Source organism: Mobula hypostoma, chromosome 2, assembly GCF_963921235.1.
Source record: "Mobula hypostoma chromosome 2, sMobHyp1.1, whole genome shotgun sequence".
Taxonomy (NCBI): domain Eukaryota; kingdom Metazoa; phylum Chordata; class Chondrichthyes; order Myliobatiformes; family Myliobatidae; genus Mobula; species Mobula hypostoma.
Genome location: NC_086098.1, coordinates 62965431 through 62991388, shown reverse-complemented (window position 1 = coordinate 62991388; position 25958 = coordinate 62965431). Strand labels below are relative to the sequence as shown.

The window sequence follows — 25958 nt, the reverse complement described above, 5'->3', positions numbered from 1 at the left end:
AATAGTGCTGCATTACAGAATGTTTTATGAGGTTGCAAATGTACTTCGACCAGTATTAGATTTTTGACTGATTCTTAGGCCTTGTGTTGGATTTGAATCTCATAGAAACATTCTACTATTTATGAAATTATAGGCCACAAACTGAGAGATTAGACAGACTGATGCAGTGGCCACATCATGAGAACCAAATACAGGTTGACCTTCACTAATCCGGCACCATTGGGACCTGAGGATTGCCGGATTAGTGAAAATGCCGAATTACAGAAGGATAACAATAAGCATAATCAGTGCCAGATTATAGAAGGAACCGGATTACAGGTAGTCGGATTAGTGAAGGTCGACCTGTACTAAGTACAAGGCAACCATTGCTTCACTTGGAATGATTGTTTAGGTCCCGGCAGATCAGTTGTATTGGAGATAAGAGGTCAGGTGCTACAGTTCCTCTGGTTTCATGGAAAGCGCTGTAAGAAGGGGAGTCCGTATTTCCAGTATTTTTTGATTTCATTCTCGGATTGCTCATCCACTTTTAAAAAAATTCTCCTTCCTCAAAATAAACTGTAGAGGTTGGTTTGCTTTTTCTATGGGCCTGCTAACCTGTTGTCAGCTTTTAGAGATTGGCATTCTGCAATGTCGATCCCATTGTTTCCCCCGTACCTTCCAGATGTACCTCCCTACATCCCTATTAAACCACCCCACATCACCTTTATTTGTGTTGACCATTTTCCATTTACTTTACTATTTGACAATTTTATTACTATCCTATAATTTGTTGCAATCTTTAGTATTCTCTTACTTACATACTCGGCATCGAACGCAGATTTAAAAATTTGGAGAAGTATTTTGGGTGAATGGAGGATCTGATCTGGTGGAGTAGGTGGAGTGAAACTGATGGAATTTGCAAATAAGGAACGCGCAAGTACAAACCCCATTTCCAGAAAAGTTGGGATATTTTCCAAAATGCAATAAAAACAAAAATCTGTGATTGTTAATTCACATGAACCTTTATTTAACTGACTAAAGTACAAAGAAAAGATTTTCAATAGTTTTACTCACCAACTTAATTGTATTTTGTAAACATACACAAATTTAGAGTTTGATGGCTGCAACACACTCAACAAAAGTTGGGACAGAGGCATGTTTACCATTGTGTTACATCACTTTTCCTTTTAACAACACTTTTTAATCGTTTTGGAACTGAGGATACTAATTGTAGTAGATTTGCAATTGGAAATTTTGTCCATTGTTGCTTGATATAAGACTTCAGCTGCTCAACAGTCCATGGTCTCCATTGTCTGATTCTCCTCTTCATGATGCACCATACGTTTTCAATAGGAGATAGATCTGGACTGGCAGCAGGCCAGTCAAGCACACGCACTCTGTGTCTACAAAGCCACGCTGTTGTAGCCCGTGCAGAATGTGGTCTGGCATTGTCTTGCTGACGTTCTGGGAAGAGATGTCGCCTTGATGGCAACATATGTCTCTCTAAAATCCTAATATACGCCCCAGAGTCAATGGTACCTTCACATGCATGCAACTCACCCATGCCGTGGGCACTGATGCACCCCCATACCATCACAGATGCTGGCTTATGCACCTTTCGCTGATAACAATCTGTATGGTTGTTTTCATCTTTGGCACGGAGAACTCGACGTCCGTTTTTTCTGAAAACTAGCTGAAATGTGGACTCATCTGACCACAGCACACGGTTCCACAGTCTTTCAGTCCATCTGAGATGAGCTCGGGGCCCAGAGAACTCACCGGCGTTTCTGCATAGAGTTGATGTATGGCTTCCTCCTTGCATAATGCAGTTTCAAGTTGCATTTCTGGATGCAGCGACGGACTGTGTTGAGTGACAATGGTTTTCCAAAGTACTCCCAAGCCCAGGTGGCTATAATTGTCACAGTAGCATGACGGTTTCTTAGGCAGTGCCGCCTGAGGGCTCGAAGATCACGCACATTCAACAGTGGTTTCTGACTTTGCCCTTATACGCACTGAGATGTCTCTGAATTCTCTGAATCTTTTCACAATATTATGTACTGTAGATGTTGAAAGACCTAAATTCTCTGCAATCTTGCATTGAGGAATGTTCCTTTTGAACTGACTAACAATTCTGTCAGGAATTTTGGCACAAAAGGGTGAGCCACGACCCATCCTTGCTTGCAGATACTGAGCCTTTGATGGATGCTACTTTTATACCCAGTCATGATACCTCACCTGCTACCAATTAGCCTGCTTAATGTGGAGTCTTCCAAACCGGTGTTACTTGAATATTCTGTGCACTTTTCAATCTTATTTTAACTCTGTCCCAACTTTTGTTGAGTGTGTTGCAGCTATCGAATTCTAAATTTGTGTATATTTACAAAATACAATTAAGTTGGTCAGTAAAACTATTGAAAACCTTTTCTTTGTACTCTTGTCAGTTAAATAAAGGTTCACGTGAATTAACATATCACAGATCTTTGTTTTTATTGCATTTTGGAAAATATCCCAACTTTTCTGGAAATGGGGTTTGTAAATAAGCAACTGTGTCTACGGAACAAGTTGGCAGCAAAATAACATTCTGAAATATATAACAACTTTCAATTTTTTTAAGATAAACTTCTTTTAAACTATAGTTAAATTTCCTTAATCCAATGTATCTGAGACTTTGATGTCATACTGGCAGATTATTTGGATGCTGTTACAATTAATACTCCAGAATACTTTTAATGTCTACACAGTGTTTATAGTATTTTTTTTCAGCAAAACCTGTTACGGAGCACAGGAATATGTAGAGCCAGTGTATTAATTTAAAGTGGGTGTTGGAACCTGCATCCAGTGAGCCTGTTGCCAAACCTTTGGGACTTCAGAACAATTGAACAGCAAATTATACAGTCTGATTAATTTTATACATCTGAAGTTATGGAAGTTTTGCAAATGTGACTTCAGGTAGTAATTGAGGGAAAACGCATTAGAATATCATTGAAGTTTTTGGTTTTCCACAAATTGTAATCACGTTTAATCTTAACAAAAACATACACTAGCATATGTAACTTACGAGGACATCCACAGTCTTCAAGCCTTCAAGGAACAGATTGTAATCGCAATCAAAGCTCCCCAAGAAACGAAGCTGGAAGTACCTGTTCCCAATGAGGTAAGACGATTTTGACATTTTTGGTGTCTGCCACTTCTGTAGGCTTAGAGTCATCTGCATAGAGTTGTGATTAATGTTGATATAGCATTTTTGAAGTGGAGTTTTTCTGTCTGTTATTGTGTAAATTGTCAGCTTATATTGAGAGTAGACAACAGTATAGATTTATATGGTGCCTTTAACGTGACAAAATAACCCTCCCCAAGTATTCATTAACAAGAGCAATAGCTACAATTTATGTACTTATCCTTAGAAGAGGAATCAGATCAGGCTGGGTCAAAGTAGGAAGTTTTAAGGAACATGTTAGAGTAGCAGGGAAAAGGAAGAGAAGTTTAAGAAGGGAATTCCAGAGCTTAGGGTTCAGTCTCCTATTTTAATCAGCTGTCAGGAAGCTTGGTTTGGAGAAGTGCAGAGATCCCACAGTACTGCTACTGACAAAAGTTACAGACTAGGGAAAAGCAAGGCCATGGAGGGATTTGTCAAAATTGAGTTTATTGTCATTCCAGGTAGTGAGTATGGTTGTGCACTACTGGGTTGAAAGCAAAACTGAGGCAATGTCGACATGGTGTAGTAAGAGTCAGCAGCGCAAAATTGGCTAACGAGACTTGGGGAGAATCAGTATGCAAGTGGAAGAATCTTGGATTATTACTTTAAAAATTTATGAGATGGGAGGTCAGTCAGGAGAACATTGAAATAGTTTTAAGACTCCTAATGTACTTTTTCAAGTGCATGGAAATATGTGGCCTGAGAGCAGCCATGGAAATAAAAAAAAATTAACTGAATTAGATACTGATTGTTAACTCGTGTATTCAAATTCATTATAGTTATGTTTAACTCTGTGGATAGTTTTGTTGTTTGGGCCCTTGTAAGCATTAATTTCATTTAAAAGACCTGAAAATTAATGTCTGTTGCTCTTGAAATTGGAGTTTGTCTGCATTAATGGATCTTTACCTATTCTTAATGTTACTGGTGGCCCAAACTAGCATTATGCAAAATAGTAAACATCCTTCCTCTATAGCCAATTCAAAGTAATGATGCAAAGGTATATTTTAATTTTTTTTTAAATACTTGAAAAATGTTTAGTCAACTTAGAACGTAGTCAGTATACACTAATAAAACTTGTAAAAGTGAAGTCACTAATTTTTAAAAATCTGGTTAATATCACTGGTGATCTGAACACTCACTAAGTTGTTAAAAGTGCACTGTCACTTTTTAAGTTACTGATTTTTGAAAGAATGGTACAGGTTCATAATCCCTTATCCGAAATCCTTGGGGCCAGTTGCATTTCGGAATTCAGAATTTTTCAGATTTCAGACCGCCCCCCCCCCCCCGATACCAAAAAACACGTATGCTCAAGTCCCTTATTTAACCTGTCTCAGTGCGGTGAACCTTAGGACCCGGCGGCGCACCAAACCTACGCACATCCTCTCATATACTTTAAATCATCTCTAGATTACTTATAATACCTAATACAATGTAAATGCTATGTAAATAGTTGTTGTGCTGTATTGTATTTTATTTCCAACAAAATCATTCAATAAACCATAAAAATGTACAGCTTCAAACAAACCAAATCAAACACATGGTAAATGACTTATTGGAATAAATGTAGAATGTCACTGTCACTATAAAACTTCAGTAACTTGTCTTTCTGTTCATTTAAATCATATACAGTGGTAGTTCCGACATTATTTTCTTCAGTAAGATGCCGCACAGACACACCACAATCAAGCTTCTGCAATAACTCCACTTTCTGCGTTATTGATAATGATAGATGCTTCCTTCTCTTTTTCTCATTGTTACCCATAGGAGTATCTGCAGCTCTTTTTGACATTTTCACAGTGAAATTAAACACAAAGTCAACAGTAAACACAAAATATCAGCGAACAGCAAATGCACATGTAACCAGTACGAGCGCTGAGCCACAGCTGACGTCTGGCGGCCTCTGCTAGTGCTACCACGTCACACCTGAGTGACGTCAGCTGTTGGCGAAAACAACTTCGGTTTTCGGAGCTTTTTGGATTTCAGAATTTCGGATAAAGGAATGTGCACCTGTATTTTATTTTGTTATGATTGTGAAACAGTTTACATTTGCAGCTATGCAGATTCTTTGAGCTGAAATTGAAACAATTTCATTAGTAACCTGTTCAGTTTGCATTGAAATTACTAAAGACTTAGTCTTTGTATCTCTACAATGTTTGCATTTTATTTCTTGAATTTTTATTTGTATAGGAGAAAATCCAAGTTTATATAAAGAGTACTAAAGGACCAATTGATGTATTTCTGTGTGAGATACAGGAAGAACATTGTCCTCCTAAAACGTGTGAAGATGACGCATCCAATGGGAATAAAACAGTCTCCTCAACAGATGAGGCAGTGACGTTACCACCTGATAGAGGTGATGCTCCTTATTTATGGCAAGATTGAATAAACAGTTATTTTTAGTGATTATGCAGAATGATGTTGTAATGCTAAATCACTTCCAGAATTTGAGTAAATTATAAATCCTAATAGGAATGGGTTAATAAATTTGCTGATGACACAAAGGTTGGGGGTGTCGTGGATAGTGTGGAGGGCTGTTAGAGGTTACAGCAGGACATCAATGGCATGCAAAACTGAGCTGAGAAATGGCAGATGGAGTTCAACCCTGATAAGTGTGAGGTGGTTCATTTTGGTAGGTCAAATATGATGGCAGAGTATTGTATTAATGGTAAAACTCTTGGCAGTGTGGACAATCAGAGGGCTGTTGGGTTCCGAGTCCACAGGACGCTCAAAGCTGCTGCACAGGTTGACTGTGTGGTTAAGAAGGTATACGGTGTATTAGCCTTCATCAACCATGAGATTGAGTTCAAGAGCTGAGAGGTAATGTTACAGCTATATAGGACCCTGGTGAGACCCCACTTGGAGTACTGTGCTCAGTTCTGGTCTCCTCACTACAGGATGGATGTGGAAACTATAGAAACGGTGCAGAGGAGATTTACCAGGATGCTGCCTGGATTGGGGAGCATGCCTTATGAGAATAGGTTGAGTGAACTCGGCCTTTTTTCCTTGGAGTGGCGGAGGAAGAGAGGTGACTTGATAGAGGTGTATAAGATGATGAGAGGCATTGATCGTGTGTATAGTCAGAGGCTTTTTCCCAGGGCTGAAATGGCTAACACAAGAGGACACAGTTTTTAGGTGCTTGAAAGTAGGTACAGAGGGGGTAAGTTGTTTACTCAGAGAGTGGTGAGTGTGTGGAATGGGCTGCCGACAACGGTGGTGGAGGCAGATACAAAAGGGTCTTTTAAGAGACTCCTAGATAGATACATGGAGCTTAGAAAAATAGAAGGCTATGGGAAAATACATGTTTGGCGCAGCATTGTGGGCCGAAGGGCCTGTATTGTGCTGTAAGTTTTCTATGTTTCTAATAGCCTACAGAGGCTTCGGCATAGCCCAGACTTTGCAAATATTTTGTCAGATGCAGAGTTCTGACTGTGACTGCAGATGTGGTTGTTTATGTGCACTTTGTCACTGTACTCACCATTGAGACCAGGAGTGTCTTTGTGACGAGGAACTCTGGATGCCTTTTTGTCTAGCAAATTTTTATTTGAGGCTGCTAGCCTATGAACAGTTTGCTAATTTGCTTGAATCCTTGTGGGCAAAGTGCTTTTTTTTTGTTGTTTTTTGTAATTTGTGTTCTACTGTTTTAATTATTTTTATTAAATTATGTTAATTGCTCAAGTTTTAATCCATCTGATATACTTAGCAGCTTTAAAACCTTTTGACAGGTTGAATGCTCTTACTTATAATGTGTGTGAATTTTTGCTTAGCTAACATTATTGTAATTTGACGTAACAACAAAGCTATCTGTGTAGATAGACTTTTTTTTAAAAAAAGGTAAAGGGTCTTGCAATGATCTTTTCAGCAAAATTGATGCCTGTGGAATAAAAAGGGACTGGCAAAACACAGGAGATTTGCTGAAGGACTGGAACAGAGTGTTGTTCATCAGACTGGAGATAAACTATTGTAATTCTACTCTTCTGACAGTCTCAGTAAAGCAGCCAGCATAATAAAAGACCCGATCCACCACAGATATTCTCTCTTTTCCCCTCTTACTTTGTTTAGAAGATACAAAAGCCTGAAAGCACACACCACCAGGCTGAAGCACAGCTTCTACCCCACTGCTAGAGTACCATTAAATGATATAAGATGGACTGTTGTCCTCACAATCTTACCTTGTTATGGTCTGTGCTTGATTGTTTGACATGCACTGCACTGTCTCTGTAGCTGTTATACTTTATTCTGCATTGTTATTGTTTGACCTCAGTGCACTGTGTAATGATCTGATCTGCATAAACAGTATGCAAGACAAGTTTTTCACTGTTATCTTGGCACATGTGCCAAAAATATTCCAATTCCCAAAGTTGGTATTGAAACTGCTGTGTTTCTTCACAGCTTTGGATTTATGGTGGATGATTTCAAGATTTGCATCTGTCATGAAACCTAAAACTAAAATACAAGGAGGGTGGTGAAAGGCATTCTGGTGTCCCCCTGGTCCTGCCAGAATGTATCTACAGGTGTCCCCTGCTTTTCAAACGTTCGCTTTACGAAACCTCACTGTTACAAAAGACCTACATTAGTTACCTGTTTTTGCTAACAGAAGGTGTTTTCACTGTTTGGAAAAAAGGCAGCGCGCGCCCCGAGCTGCCAAGCTCCTCCCCCGGATTTGGAACTGCATTCTAGCTGGCATTGCTTAAACACGTGCCTGTGAGCAGCCATTAGCAAGATGAGTTCTAAGGTATTGGAAAAGCCTAAAACAGCTTGTTACACTTAGAATAAAACTAGACATAATTAAGCGTTTCGATCGTGGTGAACGAGGTAAGGACAAAGTGAGTTTGGCTTGTGGAAGTTGACGAAGATGATGTTGAAGAGGTTTTGGCATCCCATGACGAAGAACTGCTAGATGAAGAGCTGATGCAATTGGAAGAGGAAAGGATAACAATCAAAACCAAATACAGTAGTGAACGGACTGAAAGTGAAGTCGTCCAGGAACTGAACGTGAAGCAACTGCGTGAGATTTTCGCTGCAATGATAAAGTACAACTTTAATTTTGAAAGGGTACGTTGGTTTCGGGAATATTTGCAGGATGGTTTGAGGGCTTACAATGAACTGTATGATCGAAAAATGCTCGAGGCTCAGCAATCAAGCATACTCTCGTTTTTTAAGCCTTCCACAGCAGACGACGAACCTCGACCTTCGACATCGAGGCGGGCAGTCATAGATGACCTGCCTGCCCTGATCGATGAGATGGCACCCCAGTGTCCCACCACCCGGCGGACAGATACCGATTCACGGAGAATGCAGCGGTAGCAAGGAGGCACACGGCACATGTTTAAGAAAAAAAACGAAACAAACATGCTAATTAATTAGGTGCCGCTCGGCACATAAATGTCGGCCCAGATCAGAGGCAACGCAATTGGCAATCGCCTCTGATCTGGGCCGACAATTACGTGCCGGGTGGCACCTAATTAATTAGCTTGTTTATTTTGGCTTTTTTCTTAAAGATGTGCTGGGTGCGTTCCGGCCACCATTGTATCCCTGCATGCTTCGCGGATCGTTATCGGTCGGCAGCCCGGAGGGTGGGGGCCACTGCACCACCCCAACCTCTTGACAACTCAGCCTAACACACCATCATCAGTGTGCTCGGCGCTGTCTTCCCAATTCCCGTAAGTGACAGTACACTGTACATACATTATTTCTACTTTATATCAGCTGTGTATCTTTACGTGTTATTTGGTATGATTTGGCAGCTTCATAGCTTAAAGGTTACTGGAGAGAGTGTTTTTGCCAACGGCGCTTGCGTGAGATTTTTGCTACAGAGAACAGTGCAGGCAATGATTGTGGAAAAGCATCTCTACTTTATATAGGCTGTGTATTTATCATATCATTCCTGCTTTTAGAAACATAGAAACATAGAAAATAGGTGCAGGAGTAGGCCATTCGGCCCTTCGAGCCTGCACCACCATTTATTATGATCATGGCTGATCATCCAACTCAGAACCCCGCCCCAGACTTCCCTCCATACCCCCTGACCCCTGTAGCCACAAGGGCCATATCTAACTCCCTCTTAAACATAGCCAATGAACTGGCCTCAACAGTTTCCTGTGGCAGAGAATTCCACAGATTCGCCACTCTCTGTGTGAAGAAGTTTTTCCTAATCTTGGTCCTAAAAGGCTTCCCCTCTATCCTCAAACTGTGACCCCTCGTTCTGGACTTCCCCAACATCAGGAACAATCTTCCTGCATCTAGCCTGTCCAATCCCTTTAGGATCTTATACGTTTCAATCAGATCCCCCCTCAATCTTCTAAATTCCAACGAGTACAAGCCCAATTCATCCAGTCTTTCTTCATATGAAAGTCCTGCCATCCCAGGAATCAATCTGGTGAACCTTCTTTGTACTCCCTCTATGGCAAAGATGTCTTTCCTCAGATTAGGGGACCAAAACTGCACACAATACTCCAGGTGTGGTCTCACCAAGGCCTTGTACAACTGCAGTAGTACCTCCCTGCTCCTGTACTCGAATCCTCTCGCTATAAATGCCAGCATACCATTCGCCTTTTTCACCGCCTGCTGTACCTGCATGCCCACTTTCAATGACTGGTGTATAATGACACCCAGGTCTCGTTGCACCTCCCCTTTTCCTAATCGGCCACCATTCAGATAATAATCTGTTTTCCTATTTTTGCCACCAAAGTGGATAACTTCACATTTATCCACATTAAATTGCATCTGCCATGAGTTTGCCCACTCACCCAACCTATCCAAGTCACCCTGCATCCTCTTAGCATCCTCCTCACTGCTAACACTGCCACCCAGCTTCATGTCATCCGCAAACTTGGAGATGCTGCATTTAATTCCCTCATCCAAGTCATTAATATATATTGTAAACAACTGGGGTCCCAGCACTGAGCCTTGCGGTACCCCACTAGTCACCGCCTGCCATTCTGAAAAGGTCCCGTTTATTCCCACTCTTTGCTTCCTGTCTGCTAACCAATTCTCCACCCACACCAATACCTTACCCCCAATACCGTGTGCTTTAAGTTTGCACACTAATCTCCTGTGTGGGACCTTGTCAAAAGCCTTTTGAAAATCCAAATATACCACATCCACTGGTTCTCCCCTATCCACTCTACTAGTTACATCCTCAAAAAATTCTATGAGATTCGTCAGACATGATTTTCCTTTCACAAATCCATGCTGACTTTGTCCGATCATTTCACCGCTTTCCAAATGTGCTGTTATCACATCCTTGATAACTGACTCCAGCAGTTTCCCCACCACCGACGTTAGGCTAACCGGTCTATAAGTCCCCGGTTTCTCTCTCCCTCCTTTTTTAAAAAGTGGGGTTACATTAGCCACCCTCCAATCCTCAGGAACTAGTCCAGAATCTAACGAGTTTTGAAAAATTGTCACTAATGCATCCACTATTTCTTGGGCTACTTCCTTAAGCACTCTAGGATGCAGACCATCTGGCCCTGGGGATTTATCTGCCTTCAATCCCTTCAATTTACCTAACACCACTTCCCTACTAACATGTATTTCACTGTTCCTCCATCTCACTGGACCCTCTGTCCCTTACTATTTCTGGAAGATTATTTATGTCCTCCTTAGTGAAGACAGAACCAAAGTAATTATTCAATTGGTCTGCCATGTCCTTGCTCCCCATAATCAATTCACCTGTTTCTGTCTGCAGGGGACCTACATTTGTCTTTACCAGTCTTTTCCTTTTTACATATCTATAAAAGCTTTTACAGTCTGTTTTTATGTTCTCTGCCAGTTTTCTCTCATAATCTTTTTTCCCCTTCCTAATTAAGCCCTTTGTCCTCCTCTGCTGAACTCTGAATTTCTCCCAGTCCTCAGGTGAGCCACTTTCTCTGGCTAATTTGTATGCTACTTCTTTGGAATTGATACTATCCCTAATTTCTCTTGTCAGCCACGGGTGCACTACCTTCCTTGATTTATTCTTTTGCCAAACTGGGATGAACAATTGTTGTAGTTCATCCATGCAACCTTTAAATGCTTGCCATTGCATATCCACCGTCAATCCTTTTAAGTGTCATTTGCCAGTCTATCTTAGCTAATTCACGTCTCATACCTTCAAAGTTACCCCTCTTTAAGTTCAGAACCTTTGTTTCTGAATTAACTATGTCACTCTCCATATTAATGAAGAATTCCACCATATTATGGTTACTCTTACCCAAGGGGCCTCTCACGACAAGATCGCTAATTAACCCTTCCTCATTGCTCAAAACCCAGTCCAGAATAGCCTGCTCTCTAGTTGGTTCCTTGACATGTTGGTTCAAAAAACCATCCCGCATACATTCCAAGAAATCCTCTTCCTCAGCACCTTTACCAATTTGGTTCACCCAGTCTACATGTAGATTGAAGTCACCCATTATAACTGCTGTTCCTTTATTGCACACATTTCTAATTTCCTGTTTAATACCATCTCCGACCTCACTACTACTGTCAGGTGGCCTGTACACAACTCCCACCAGCGTCTTTTGCCCCTTAGTGTTACGCAGCTCTACCCATATCGATTCCACATCTTCCCGGCTTATGTCCTTCCTTTCTATTGCGTTAATCTCTTCTTTAACCAGCAACGCCACCCCACCTCCCCTTCCTTCATGTCTATCCCTCCTGAATATTGAATATCCCTGAACGTTGAGCTCCCATCCCTGGTCACCCTGGAGCCATGTCTCTGTGATCCCAACTATATCATAATCATTAATAACAATCTGCACTTTCAATTCATCCACCTTATTACGAATGCTCCTTGCATTGACACATAAAGCCTTCAGGCGCTCTTTTACAACTCTCTTAGCCCTTGTACAATTATGTTGAAAAGTGGCCCTAAATGCTTGCCCTGGATTTGTCAGCCTGCCACTTTTACTTTTCTCCTTTGTACTTTTTGCTTCTACGCTCACTTTACACCCCTCTGTCTCTCTGCACTGGTTCCCATCCCTCTGTTGTGAACTAACATATTTTACTATATGTTACTGTTATTTTAGGTTTTATGTGTTACTTGGCATGATTTGGTAGGTTATTTTTGGGGCTGCGAACGCTCACAAATTTTTCCCATATAAATAAATGGTAATTGCTTCTTCGCTTTACAATATTCCAGCTTGTGAACCGCTTCACAGGAACGCTTTACCTTCGGATGGCGGGGGAAACCTGTATCTCTTTTACACTGCAGTTTTTGCTGCTGCCATTGAAAGGGGGCGTAGGTGGGTAGAATGGGGAGACAGCAGATTAAGGCTAATGCAGAAATAGAAAGAGATATATTTTAGCATGAATAACAGGGTGGCAATATAATGTAAAACCAGAAGTTCAAAATTAGTTGTAAGCATAGAGGTAAGCAGAGAAAACTGGACAGTGGAACATTGCTGGAAGCTTTGAGTGAGAAGTCTGATCAAAGATGATTGACAGAAGAACTAAAAGCAATTCTGGAAACTGCTGTTTGTAGTGAGTAGTAAACATCTACATCTTGCGATGTTTTCTAAAGGATGGAAGCAAGTTTAGATGTAACTTTCAAAGAGGAGTTCAATAATACATCAAGGGGTGAAAATTCTAATATTACTGGAAGGAGTTCAGGAATCTTTAGAATGTAAATACAAAATCTGGGAAGGGTTTGATCAGCCAAATGGCCATCTCCACCTCCTTGTGTTTACAATTTTTACTTGATGTTTGCCCTGTTTTGTTTGCTTTAGGAGCTTGTAATATAGTCTCCTGTGTTCTATATTAATTAATCATTCTAATTAGTCATTCTTTCCATTTTATAATACAGTTGTTATCTCAGGGTTTTAGTTTTAAATTTCACTTTGAGTATTATATTTTAGGGTAGTTTCTTCAAAGGATTGCCAGAATTACAGTATTGATGAGAGCTTTAACATTTTTAAAGTAGTGACTGTCTTCCCACTTTCTCCAGTAATTTACAAGACTGTCAGGAACCAAGTAACTGTTTTTAATCGATTTGAAGTAAGAAGAAATATTTTTCTGTCTCTGAAGTTCACACATTATTGTAAGCTGTCAAGGAATTACAACTGTCCAGGATAGTCTTTAATCCTTCAACAAATAGTCCCTTCAAACAAATCGGGAAAAACATGAATGTGACATTAACTTTATTTGTAACATGTTAGCTATATAACCATAATTTGAAGCTGGAGTAACTGGTTGGGTGTTACCTTTTTGGGGATGGGAAATTATGTGAAATAACCTCCTCCAGAAAGAGCAACCCCTAGAGGTTTGTTGTATTTCCTCCCCCACCCCAGCCTTCACTATTGATAATTTACTCATCAAGTAACACTCAGATATTGACCATGATTTGACAACTGAACAATTATGCCGGTTGATTTTTTAAAAATATATATATAAAAAAACCTATATTACATATATGATAGATATTAAAGGTTCTTTAAATATACTCTTAATATTTGGGTTAGTATTGTCATTTGGCATCATCTGCAAGATTATCTCGCATTCAATAAAACATGGTTCAGAGGCAGTAGCAAGTTTCTGCTTTAGGGCCTGAATGCCTTCTCTTGCTCAGAGTGCTTATAAATGAGCAAAGCTTACCTCCAGTGAGGTACTGAATGTTGATTCAACCAGTAGATATTAAAGTGGTAAATGATAGGAAAATCAGAGAAAGGTTGATGCCATGAAATTTCAGAATTAAGTCACCTTTAAGGTACGGGTGTCTACGTTGATGTCTATGTTTATTTTGAGGTTTTAATTGCTCTTTAATTTTGTTTCAGAGGAAAACCTTACGGAATGAAGTATATAATAATAGTACTGAGACTATCAAGTAACACTTTACTGAAGACTAGAACACTTCAATGCGTCGTGGATTTTCCATTATCGATCACTGATCCAAATACCTATAGAGGAGCTGGAAGAAATGGTGTCCTGTGAGGCCATGCAATCTGCATGTCTTGACAAATTATGTACAAACAAACAGTTGCAACCCAATCTTAATGTATGTTACCAAGAAATACCAAATGGCTTTGCACAGAAAGTGTCATCAGGTGTCATTTGGCAGTGATTTGGTAGATCAGTTGAGGAGTGGTTTTGGAAAAGTGTGATTTGCCAACTTGCTAAAATAAGCTTTTGTAAATATTTTACTGGTTGAAACTGCATCATGAAAATGTCAATAAACTTACAAAATATTACCAATGAATGTATATAAGATTGTTTTATGTGCTGTAATATCTTCAGGGTGAACACATGAAAACTCAAAAACATTTTTTTTCACCATGGTGTATGGAATTTGTTATCTAGTTTTATCTAATAACCGCAGACAATTTGTTACACGGGGTAAAATTTGTCCCATTTGTTCAAGAATTAAAGGCAAAATGCTGAAAGAACACAAGTCAAGCAGCATCTATGGACCTGGAAAGGTTGTAAGAAGATATTTTGCGTCAGGTTGACACGCTGCATCAGCCGTCAGCTAGAGTTTCATCCCTAAATGGGAACTTCCAATTTTTGACACACAGATGCTGCTTGACTTGTTCTGTTCTTCCAATGTTCTTTCTGTTCCAGATTCCAGCATCTGCAACACTTTTGCCTTCATTTCAGCATTGGGTTGTCTTAAATCCTAAATTAAATCACACTTCTACAGAGAGGATAAAGCTGCGTGTTTATATCCCACCCTGACACTGACCGATCAGTGATAACTACTTCATAAGAATCTTTTTGGACACTATTACAGTTTTTAAACTTTTTATTAAAAAATACAAAAAGACCTCAGGTGAAAATTTAAGTCATTAGAGCAACTTCATGTTTATCTTTTTAAAAATTAATTTTGTTTATGGTTTTCTGAAATATATTTATCCTGCATTTCTCCAACACTGCCAGTGTTACTAAATAAATTATCCTTGGCAGGTTACTTGCTAATTACATTAAACCATCATATTCCTACATACTTATTATTCAAGCACTAAGGATAAATCTTAATGCATTGTGTAATTCTTATTGGCTACAATCATTTCCAGGCCATGTTCTGGGACCATGGTGTGCTTTTACATAGAGTAGTGAAATAATGGACTTTCTTTTAACCACCACAACCAGTATCAGTGTAATATAATTTGATCAAACTATATGGCCATCTGTATGCTTTGTCTCCCCTCCAATATCTTTATCTTTGTAGGTTTAAACTGTATTTAGTAAGACAAGGTTGATGAGATCAGGTTATCTTTAACGTGCATATTTATGGTTTATTTTCATTGGACACAGGAATGGAAGAATCCTCACATGCTTTTGATTTTTACCCACAGAGCAAACAAAATTTTGTATGATTATGAAAAATCATTTCTATTTTCTCTGTACTTTAATTTATTAATACTTCTTCACTAGTGAAGATGTGGGTTCCTCAATTGCTAATTGAGAATTGTGGTTAGCTTCCTGATGAAATGAATTGTAAAAGAATAAACATAGTGGTTCTGTTTCAGCTGCCTTTACATTGTTACACAACCCTTACTTGAAACTGTTACCTTTTTGCAGGTAATAAATACTGTTGTGCTTGTAAATGACAGAATTGCTGATTAGATTACAAATAGTGAAATTACAATGATCCACAGAAAACCTCAGATAGTTTTTGCCCAATGTTTTACACCTCATTAAATTGTAAGTAGTAACAAATTAACTAATCTAGATGAGCTCATTTTGTGATTTGAAGTTGTTACCCATCTGCTGTCAGCTGAAGCAATTTTAATTTGATGTCCACTTTCCTGTGCCACGGTGAATGATTAGTGTATTTTTAAAATTTCCCCACTGTAATAAAATCATGAACTTGGTATATCTGTGTGTGTGAACTGAATTCATTAAGGGTTTAACAGCTATATCTGGGAATGACGCTTTTTAGCTTGCTGAGTTACTCCAGTTTATTTGTGTGTGGCTTTCTCAGAAACTGCCGATTACCTGTGATTTCCATGTCTGTCTAGAGTTTACAAGAATGGTGTGAAAAACAAAAGACATCTAGTGAGCAGCAATTCTGTAGGTAAAGACGCCTGGTGAGGAGTCTGAGGAGAATGGCAAGAGTGGATCAAGCTGACAGGAAGGCGATAATAACTCAGATAACCACACATTGTAACAAATGTGAGCAGAAGAGCATTTCTGAACGCATAATTTGAACGTTGAAATGGATGGGCTTCAACAGCAGGTCACAGACGTACACTGAGTGTATATCATAGACTTCATGTCAACCTGCCAAATCACCCAGATGTTGGCTCACCAACACTGACTCCCTGCCCTCGATTTCCATTTGGAGTATTTATTGAATAAATTTAAGCGCCATGCCCATTTCCTCGGCTTCATCCCACTAAATACTTTAAAAAAAACCATAACAGATCAACCAGTAGATGGCAATGTGTTCGTACTGAAGGAAACACTGAAGCTTTTTAATTGACAAGCTGAAGTTTTTCACCAACTGACTTGTTTTTTGACTCATCCAGATTCTGTTCCTTCAGGTGGCAAACGTCTACAAAGTTAAAATTAACATCTTTATAATCTTATATTGCCAGTATGATCTTGATTTGGTATCTTCATATAAAGCAAAGAATATCATTCATGTTTGCAAGTCACTTTCCAACGAAGATGTTGTAATGTCAGGGCAAATCAGAGATGCCAAAATCAAGGAAGGAAACAAATCGTGTTGCGTGGGTAGGGACGAGTCTCTGATGTTTGCACTATCGATTTATTTTATTATTTATAGTCATTTTATGTCTTTGCACTGTCCTCTTCTTAACAACAACAGATTCCAGGACATTTATACTCAGTGACCACTTTATTATATACATCTGTACACCTGCTCATTAATACAAATATTTAGTCAGCCAATCATGTGGCAACAACTTAATGCATAAAGGTATGCAGACACGACCAAAAGTTGCAGTTGTTGTTCACAACAAACATCAGAAAAGAGAAGAAATATGATCTAAGTGACCTTGACCATGGAATGATTGTTGGTGCCAGACAGGGTGGTTTAAGCATCTCAGAAACTACTGATCACCTGGAATTTTCAGACACAACAGTCTCAAGAGTTTACAGAGATGGGTGAGTGAAACAAAAAAAAATCCCTTGAGTGACAGTTCTGCTGGTGAAAATGCCTTGTTAATGAGAGAGGTCAGAGGAGAATAGCAATTCTGGTTCAATCTGACAAGAAGATGACAGTAAATCCAATAGCCATGCTTTATAACCGTGGTGTGCAGAAGAGCATCTCTGAATGCACAATATGTTGAAGCTTAAAGTGGATGGGCTTTGTTGCAGAAGACCACATCGGGTTTACTCCTGTACCCAATAAATTGGCCACCGATAATTCATAGATAATAATTTTGATTCTGATTCTGCCAAAGGGGAAGTCAGTGCCAGGTTTCTCAAATGCCTCTTCCTTTTGATCGAAGTGCTGCTCCCGAATGTATATATGGGCTGGGTCTTACCAGTGATTTCTCAGTGCAACCTGTCATGACTGTGATTGTAACTAGTGGTTCCTTACTGCAGACCGTGATTGTAATCAATAGTTAATTTATCTAAGTACAGATTGGCCTCAAAAAATCCTCTGCTATCACTCCATAACTATCCCAGTCCTACTGCACCTCATCTCTGATGTTTTCCCTGCTCCAGTGTGTAACCTATGGGACAAATGAGTAACTGTTCAAATGTATTCATCTCTACTCCGGAACCATGATCACACCAACATCAATTATTGAGTTCCTATATATAGACAACATTATGAGTATTCATTGAGAGAAAGGGCTTTGGAAACAACATCAGAAAACAAAGATCCACTATTTAAGTATTCCAAAGTCAGATATTCAAATAATTACAGTCCCTTAAACCAATGTTAAAGCTTTTATGGCCTGTAGCAGATGGATTTTCCCCTCTGTGCTGTCAAGGTCTTATCACAGATCAGCCCATGCTTTTGGAGTGCAGAGAATGCAGACTACATGAGTATGGGCACAGGAAGTCCATGAGCAGCAATCCTATTTAGGGATACCAGGCCAGCAAAATCTGGTCATCTAGCTGATTATTCATTTCCATGCTGTTTATGTGACCTAGCTGTAAGGCTGTTGTTACAGAAGACCATGTTGTATGCCTGTTGCTCTACATTTTGACAGTTCTAGATATCATTGTGACAGGAAATGTACAAAACATCCTGAAGAGTTTTCGTATCTTTCAATATTTGCAGCTCTTCACAATCTGATCGAGGTGTAATCCACCAATGTGAAAATAGTGCATTGGATGGATAATAAAATTCAAAAAGGACAAAAATATTCTGCAAGAAATATAAATAGAAATGAGCTGCCTGAACTTGGGAGATTAGCTTGCCAAGCCCATTAAGCCATATATAGTCCTTAGCTATAGTCTGAATACCCCTGGAGCATTGAGAAATTCTTTAAACACAGAGATGGTTCAATTTTTATTTACTAATAATACATCCAAGATTAATTGTCTTTATTCGTTACTTATCTTAATGTACAAAAGGATGTGTCTTAAGAAAGATGATCTGCAGCAAATTATAAAATGAATTAGATTATGACAAGCTGTTGTTTCATACTGACTATCTAAGTGCCTGCAGCGAGAAAGTACATTGATTGCCAAACTGAGGGGCAAAGTATAAGACTGCCAGAATTCTGAATTCACGATATTCAGTCATGCAGATAATCTCTCCAAAAGAAAGTAAGCACTGTACTAATGACCCTTCCACATAGTTGGATATTCCTTGACCAATGTGTTAGTGACTGAAAAGGACTTGCCAATGTCTATAGCTGCAACATTACCTCACAGCTCTAGAAGTCAATACCACAGTTGATGAATGCCAACACACCATATGCCTTCTTAACAACACTGTCGACCTGCACAGCAGCTTTGTGTGTCCTCAGGACCCCAGGATCTCTCCGATCCTCCACACTGCCAAGAGTTTTACTATTAATACTATGTTCTGTCTTCAATTTTGACCTACCAAAATGAACCACTTCTCACTTATATCAGTTGAACTCCACCTGTCACTTGTCAGCCCAGTTCTGCATCCTGTCGATGTCCCGCTGTAACCTCTGACAATCCTCCAGGCCATCCACAACACCCCCAACTTTTGTGTCAAAGTTGTAGAGACCTTGAAAGTGAGTCCATGAGTTTTGTTCAATGATCAGTTTAGAGTTGTGGTGAGTTGCTCCACGAGCCTGATGGTTGTAGGATAATAACCATTCTTGAACCTGGTGGTGTGGGACCCAAGGCTCTTGTGCCTGCTTCCGATGGTGGTAGCAAGAATAGAGCATGACCTAGACAGTGGGGGTTCTTGATGATGGATGCAGCTCTTCGTAGATGTGCTTAGTGGTGGGAAGGGATGTTCCTGTGATGGACTGGGCTTCATCCATCACATTTTGTAGGCTCTTCCATTCTTGGGCGTTAGTGTTTCCATACAAGGCTATGATGTAACCAGTCAGGATACTCTCAAATGTGCATTATAGAAGTTTGTCAAAGGCACACTCTCCAGATCCAGGCACCATCATTGTAAATCTCCTCTGCACTCTCTCTAGAGTATCCACATCCTTCCTGTCATGAGGTGACCAGAACTGAACACAGTACTCTAAGTAGGGTCTAACTAAGGTCTTATGTAGCTATAACATTACTTCACAGCTCTTGAACTCAATCCCATGGTTGATGAAGGCCAACACACCATATGTTTTCTTAACAACACTGTCAACCTGTGCAGCAACTTTGAGTGTCCTATGGACACAGACCCCAAGATCTCTCTGATACTCCACACTGCTAAAAGTCTTACCATTAATATTATATTCTGCCTTCAAATTTGACCTACCAAAATAAACCACTTCACACCTATCTAGGCTGAACTCCACCTGCCACTTTTCAGCCCAGTTCCGCATCCCGTTGATGTCCCTCTGACAACCCTGCAGACTATCCACAACACCCCCAATCTTTGTGTCATCAGAAAACTTACTAACCCTCCCATCTAATTCTGCATCCAAGTCATTTATAAAAATCACAAAGGGGAGGGGTCCCAGAACAGATCCCTGCGGAAACCACTGGTCACCAACCTCCATGCAGAATGTAAACCATCAACAACCACCCTTTGCCTTCTGTGGGCAAGCTAATTCTGGATCTACAAAGCAAGGTCTCCTTGGATTACAAACCTCCTCAATTTCTGAATGAGCCTTGCATGGGGAACCTTATCAAATATCTTACTAAAATCCATATACACTACATCCACTGCTCTACCTTCTCAATCTGTTTCGTTACATCCTCAAATAATTCAATCAGGCTTGTAAGGCATGAACTGCCCTTGTCAAATCCAAGCTGACGATCCCTAATCAGATTACATCTCTCCAAATGATCAGAAATCCTGCCTCTCAGGATCTTCTCCAACAACTAGCCCACCACTGAAGTAAGACTCACTAGTCTATAATTTCTTGGTTATCTCTACTTCCTTTCTTGAACAAGGGAACAATATTTGCAACCCTCCAATCCTCCAGTACTTCTCCTGATGCAAAGATCATCACCAGAGGCTTCCCACAGTAGGCTGGGGTATATCTCTTCCGGTCCTGGCACGATGCTGAGAAGATCAATGGAGTCTCTTTTCCACCCATTAGAGATATTTATTAGGGGCGCTACGTAAGCAGGGCCCTTAGCTTTGTCAGTGATCCGTTCCATTTGTACAACAATCTCATTGATCCCCTACCATCAGGCAGGAGGTACCATAGCATTAGGACTAGAACTGTTAAGATGAGAAACAGCTTCTTCTTCAGGTTGTCAGATTACTGAACTCTCTACCACCACCTAGGTCTCATGACGTTTGAAGCGCCAGTAAGCTTATGCTGTTTAACTTATATCGCAAATGCAACTTATTATTTGTGAACTTATTTAAAGCAATATTATAATAAAGCAAAGTTATATGGTTATATTAAAGTTAAATTGGATAGATATATGGACAGGAAAGGAATGGAGGGTTATGGGCTGAGTGCAGGTCGGTGGGACTAGGTGAGAGTAAGAGTTCGGCATGGACTAGAAGGGCCGAGATGGCCTGTTTCCGTGCTGTAATTGTTATATGGTTATAATATTACTTGTGTCTTATATGTGTGAGTCACATGTACTATGTTGTGTACCTTGGTCTCCAGGAATATTGTCTCATTTGGTGATATAAATATATTTGGTTGAATGAAAGCAAACTTGAACTTGAAATTTGGGGAGCTAGTGATCAAAATATGATAGAATTCACGCTACATTTTGAGAGAGGGAAGCTAAAATCAAATGTATCAGTATTATAGTGGGGTAAAGGGAATTACAGATTCGTGAGAGAGGAGCTAGTCAAAGTTGATTGGAAGGGAACACTAGCAGGGATGATGGCAAAGCAACAATGGCTGGTGTTTTGGGAAGTAATTCAGAAGGTATACGATTGGTTCATCCCAAAGAAAAAAAAAACATTTTAAAGGCAGGATGATACAACCATGGCTGATGAGGGAAGTCAAAGATAGCACAAAAACCAAAGAGAAGGCATAAAAGTTAGCAAAAATGAGTGGGAAGTTAGAGAATTGGGAAGCTTTTAAAAACCAACAAAAGGCAACTAAAAGAGCCATAAGGAGAGAAAAGATAAAATATGAATGTAAGTTAGCCAATATCTAAAAGAGGATAGCAAGACATTTTTCAGATATATAAAGAGTAAAAGAGAAGCAAGTGTGAATATTTGATCACTGGAAAATGATACCTGAAAGGTAGAAATAGGGGACAAAGAAATGGTGGACAACTTCAATAAGTATTTTTGCATCAGTCTTCACTGTGGAAGACACTAGACATCTGCCAGAAATTGGGCAAAAGTGTTGGGGGCAGAAGTAATTGCTATTACTATGGAGAAGATGCTTGGGAAGCTAAAAGATCTGAAGGTAGAGAAGTCACCTGGAACAGATGGACTACACCCCCGTGTTCTGAAAGAAGTAGCTGAAGAGATTCTGGAAGCATTAGTAATAATCTTACAGGAATGACTAGATTCTGGAATGGTTCGAGGACTAGAAAATTGCAAATGTCACTCCTCTGTTTAAGAAGGGAAGGAGGCAGAAGAAAGGAAATTATAGGCCAGTTAGCCTGACTTCAGTGAATGGCAAGATATTAGAGTCCATTATTAAGGATGATGTTTCCAGGTGCTTCGAGTTACCCTCAAAATGGTCCATCTGCTTCCATTCTCTGGATTTTGCCATGATACCTATCAGAATCAGGTTTATTATCACTGGCATGTGACTAATGTCGTGTCAGTGACTAATGACACCACTAGCTCCAGCAGCTGATATCTAATGTTTATCGTCCAGACATGTATGTTCTGTAGATCTACTTTCTTTTACATCTCCTACCTGTCATTATATGATACTTCCTGATCAGATCTCACTTCTTTCCCTCCCTTGTCTATTTAGATTCATGATTCATGCATTACTGAAAAGTGGCAAGGACTGTAACCAGCACTGGTAAGACTAGTATTTCATGCCCACTTCTATGTACTCCCAAGATATTAATGATCATTCACAAACAACTTTTAAAATATGGTGTAAAATTTACATGTATAATATACTGCACAAGTGATAGAAAAATAAATAAATTTGCATAAAATGTATTTCATTTTAATGCATTTAAGATGGCACAGCTTCATATTACAGAAAATCCCATTACAGACAGTTTTCTAGGAATGTACCCTCCCCATTACAGGAGGAGTCACCTGTATTTGAAAGGAAGGCATTCCAATAGGCAGGGAATGCCAGGACTTTGACCAAGTCACCATGGAGTAGTTCTAAATCAGGGACACATTTCGGATTGGAAAGGACTTTATACGTGGTTATGCTCCAATATTCATATTGCTCTGGCTTTGGAAATGGCAGAGTTTGCAGGTTTGGCCGATGCTGGCAAAGGTTTGGCAAGTTATGTTCTGCCTTGCATTCTGTCACAGACTTTGGCAGGGTGGGGAGTTAAGGCACTTAATCTCTTGCAATCAGATTCCCAGCCTTGGGACTGATCATGGATCACAGGGCACTATAATAATAGAACACTTGAGATGGCAGCTGGGATTTTGATCAAGTGGACTGCTTTGACATAAGCTATCTGATCTCCTGATTTTATTCATTTGTTTATTTGCAGAGTGCATTCCAGCACAGTTCTGCCTTGTATCTTGATAAAGCCTTTGGGGGTTAAGAAGCTCAATCACCTACCACTTGCCGCAGGATTCCCAGCCTCTGGCCTGATCACACATCCACAATATTTTTGTGACTAATCCAGTCAACAGTGTCTCCTGGAATTTCAGTGATGGGGTTAATGCATTTGAAAGTTAGACTTCTTCACTTTGGACGTACTCAAATAAATTCACTTCCCTCTCCATGACATACCCCTTTGGTATTGAAGGCTACACAGTTGGGTAGAGAGTCGGGCGCATGAGGAACACCCGAATGGCCTCTAATGATCATTAGGCATCCTAGGATAATTTCACATACACATACGGTGTATATTTATCAAGCCCCTTCAAAACTAGTCAAATCTAAATATTCACACCCAGTTCTAAATTTATCACTCCTTTTAATTCTAGGATGGAGTCAATTTTTTTAATGATTAATGACTCATGGATATATTAGAAGAGGACATGAAGATCAGATACATGTTAATCAGACTTGGGGGTTTATAAGATTAGTGTACCTACTTTGTATTGAATGGGTAATTCGGTAAAACTGTTTAATCCATCCAATTCAAACGAACATCCTTAGGAGATGTGCAATTCATTGACATGAATACTGATGGCTTTGTTAACTGGGTAACCGGGAATGTTGTATCCTTTTTAAACACAGATTTGGAAGATTAGGGCAAAAGTATGTAAAGGATGGAAAGTTATTGAATGGTTTATTGTATATAATTTTTTTTGAATAAAGTATATTTTGAAATAAAAAAACAAGGCTGATCTGCAATCTACTTGTATATTCCCCTGTTTTCCCTCATGAGTTAATACCTCCAATTTGTAAAAGAAATTTCCTGACTTACTACATTTGGTGTAAAAAGATTGCTTACTATCTTCAATCTGAAAACACTTGGCTCCTCTAATCTCAAACCTTATAATTGCTGGAAATACTTACTCTGTATCTACTAAAATTGCCCTTAATATGTAGACTACCTTGATCATAAATAAGCTTTACCCTAAAGTAGACTCGAGGGAATACAACCCTTACTTTTCTGTGTTATTCAGTGCCTATACTCAATGAGCTTCTGTAGAGTGAAAAAAACACTAACATTTTATATTGATGAGCATCTCCAGCATGTTGTTTTTATTTTAATGTGTAAATGAGTTTAAATTGCTTTGCAGTTCATTTTAATGATTTTGTAGCCTAAATTAGCATGATTGCATTAGTTTACTTACAGAAGCTTCAATAGTGTCAGCAGAAAAAGTGGCACTATTTCACTGAACACACTGCATGTGATTGAAAAGATTCTATTCTTTTTATCTCTTATTTCTTAATAGACATTAGCATTTTTGAAAATCATTGATTTAATTACCAATGATACTGATAGTTTGTCATGCTAACACTTTATATTCAGTAAGTACTTGATTGGTCAGGATCAGAATGAAAGGAAAAAATACTTTTTTATTTACATTAAATGATGGAAGAAACTGAACTGGAAGAAAAACCTTTACCATTTCCTTTCACAATGTTAAAATTAAAAAATTGTAACTAGGCAGCTTCCTGAGCTCAAAATTTTGATTGTATTATGGTATAGAAAAGTAACTGTCTTTAATTAATACAGACAAGGGCTGAAATGAGGAAATGTTAGGTAAGTGGAAGGCTGAGGGGTATAAATTGATAAATGCTGCTATTTTCAGCAACTTAATTTATTTGAAGCCTATTTCAGAGGACTGACTTAGTGTACACAGCTCAATCAAATTAACTATATTTCATTAAATCTTTACAAAAGCAGAGTTTTACTGAAAATTAAAATGTTTGATAATATCAATCTATTTGATCCAAGTTCAAATTTCTGCTGTTTTTCCTTTGATTTAATTTTGGAATATTTAATTAAAGGATTCTTTTTATTGATTGCTCTGCTAAAATCAATTCAGAGATCGCAAACTGCATTGCTTGAAAACTACACAAATTCTCCAGCTTGGAATTCAGGAAGAACAACACGAGGCTTCGCCTGTTTGTGAACAGTTGTCATGTGCCACGACTCAGTCAGTTCAGCTGATCCATGTCTGCTTATTGTTCCCCGTAACACAAGCAATTTATGCCAGACAAGACAAATGACAATGGCTGTTTAATCCCAAAGTAAGGCAAATGACAGGACAGGTACACTGAGATTTAAACATCGTTTTTTTTCTAGACTTACCACCTTCATTCCTGAAAATGCTATCTTTCCAAATGCGGCAAGAAGCATCGAGCACACGAATTTCCAAGAGAAAATTTCAATGAGTTAATCCAGTATAGAGCCCATTGAACTCTCATACTCTTTCCATCCCCCCCCCCCATTATTCTGAATTTCAGTGAGTACAGGCCCAGAGCCATCAAATGCCACTGATAGGATAAACTTTTCAATCTTCGAATCATTTTCGTGACGCTCCTTTGAACCCTCTCCAATGTTAGCATATCCTTTCTTAGATAAGGACCCCAAAATTCTCCAAATGAGGCCCCACCAGCACTTATATAAAGACTTAAGATTACATCCTCACTTTTATATTATAGTTACATAGAAACATAGAAAGCCTCCAGCACAATACAGGCCCTTCGGCCCACAAAGCTATGTCGAACATGTCCTTACCTGAGAATTT

The 25958-nt window shown here is 39.3% G+C and overlaps 1 protein-coding gene across 1 annotated transcript in view; it reads left to right on the top strand.

The window, feature by feature from the left end:
* The window catches only part of LOC134340589 (transcription factor E2F6-like), a 29150-nt gene extending 13194 nt beyond the window's left edge, over nucleotides 1-15956 (top strand). Inside the window, exons 4-6 of the mRNA XM_063038014.1 lie at nucleotides 3020-3133; nucleotides 5363-5528; nucleotides 13924-15956. Coding sequence (XP_062894084.1) covers nucleotides 3020-3133; nucleotides 5363-5528; nucleotides 13924-13943 — 300 coding nt within the window. The 3' untranslated portion in view covers nucleotides 13944-15956. The remainder of the gene's footprint in view (nucleotides 1-3019; nucleotides 3134-5362; nucleotides 5529-13923) is intronic.
* Nucleotides 15957-25958: the final 10002 nt, after the last annotated feature.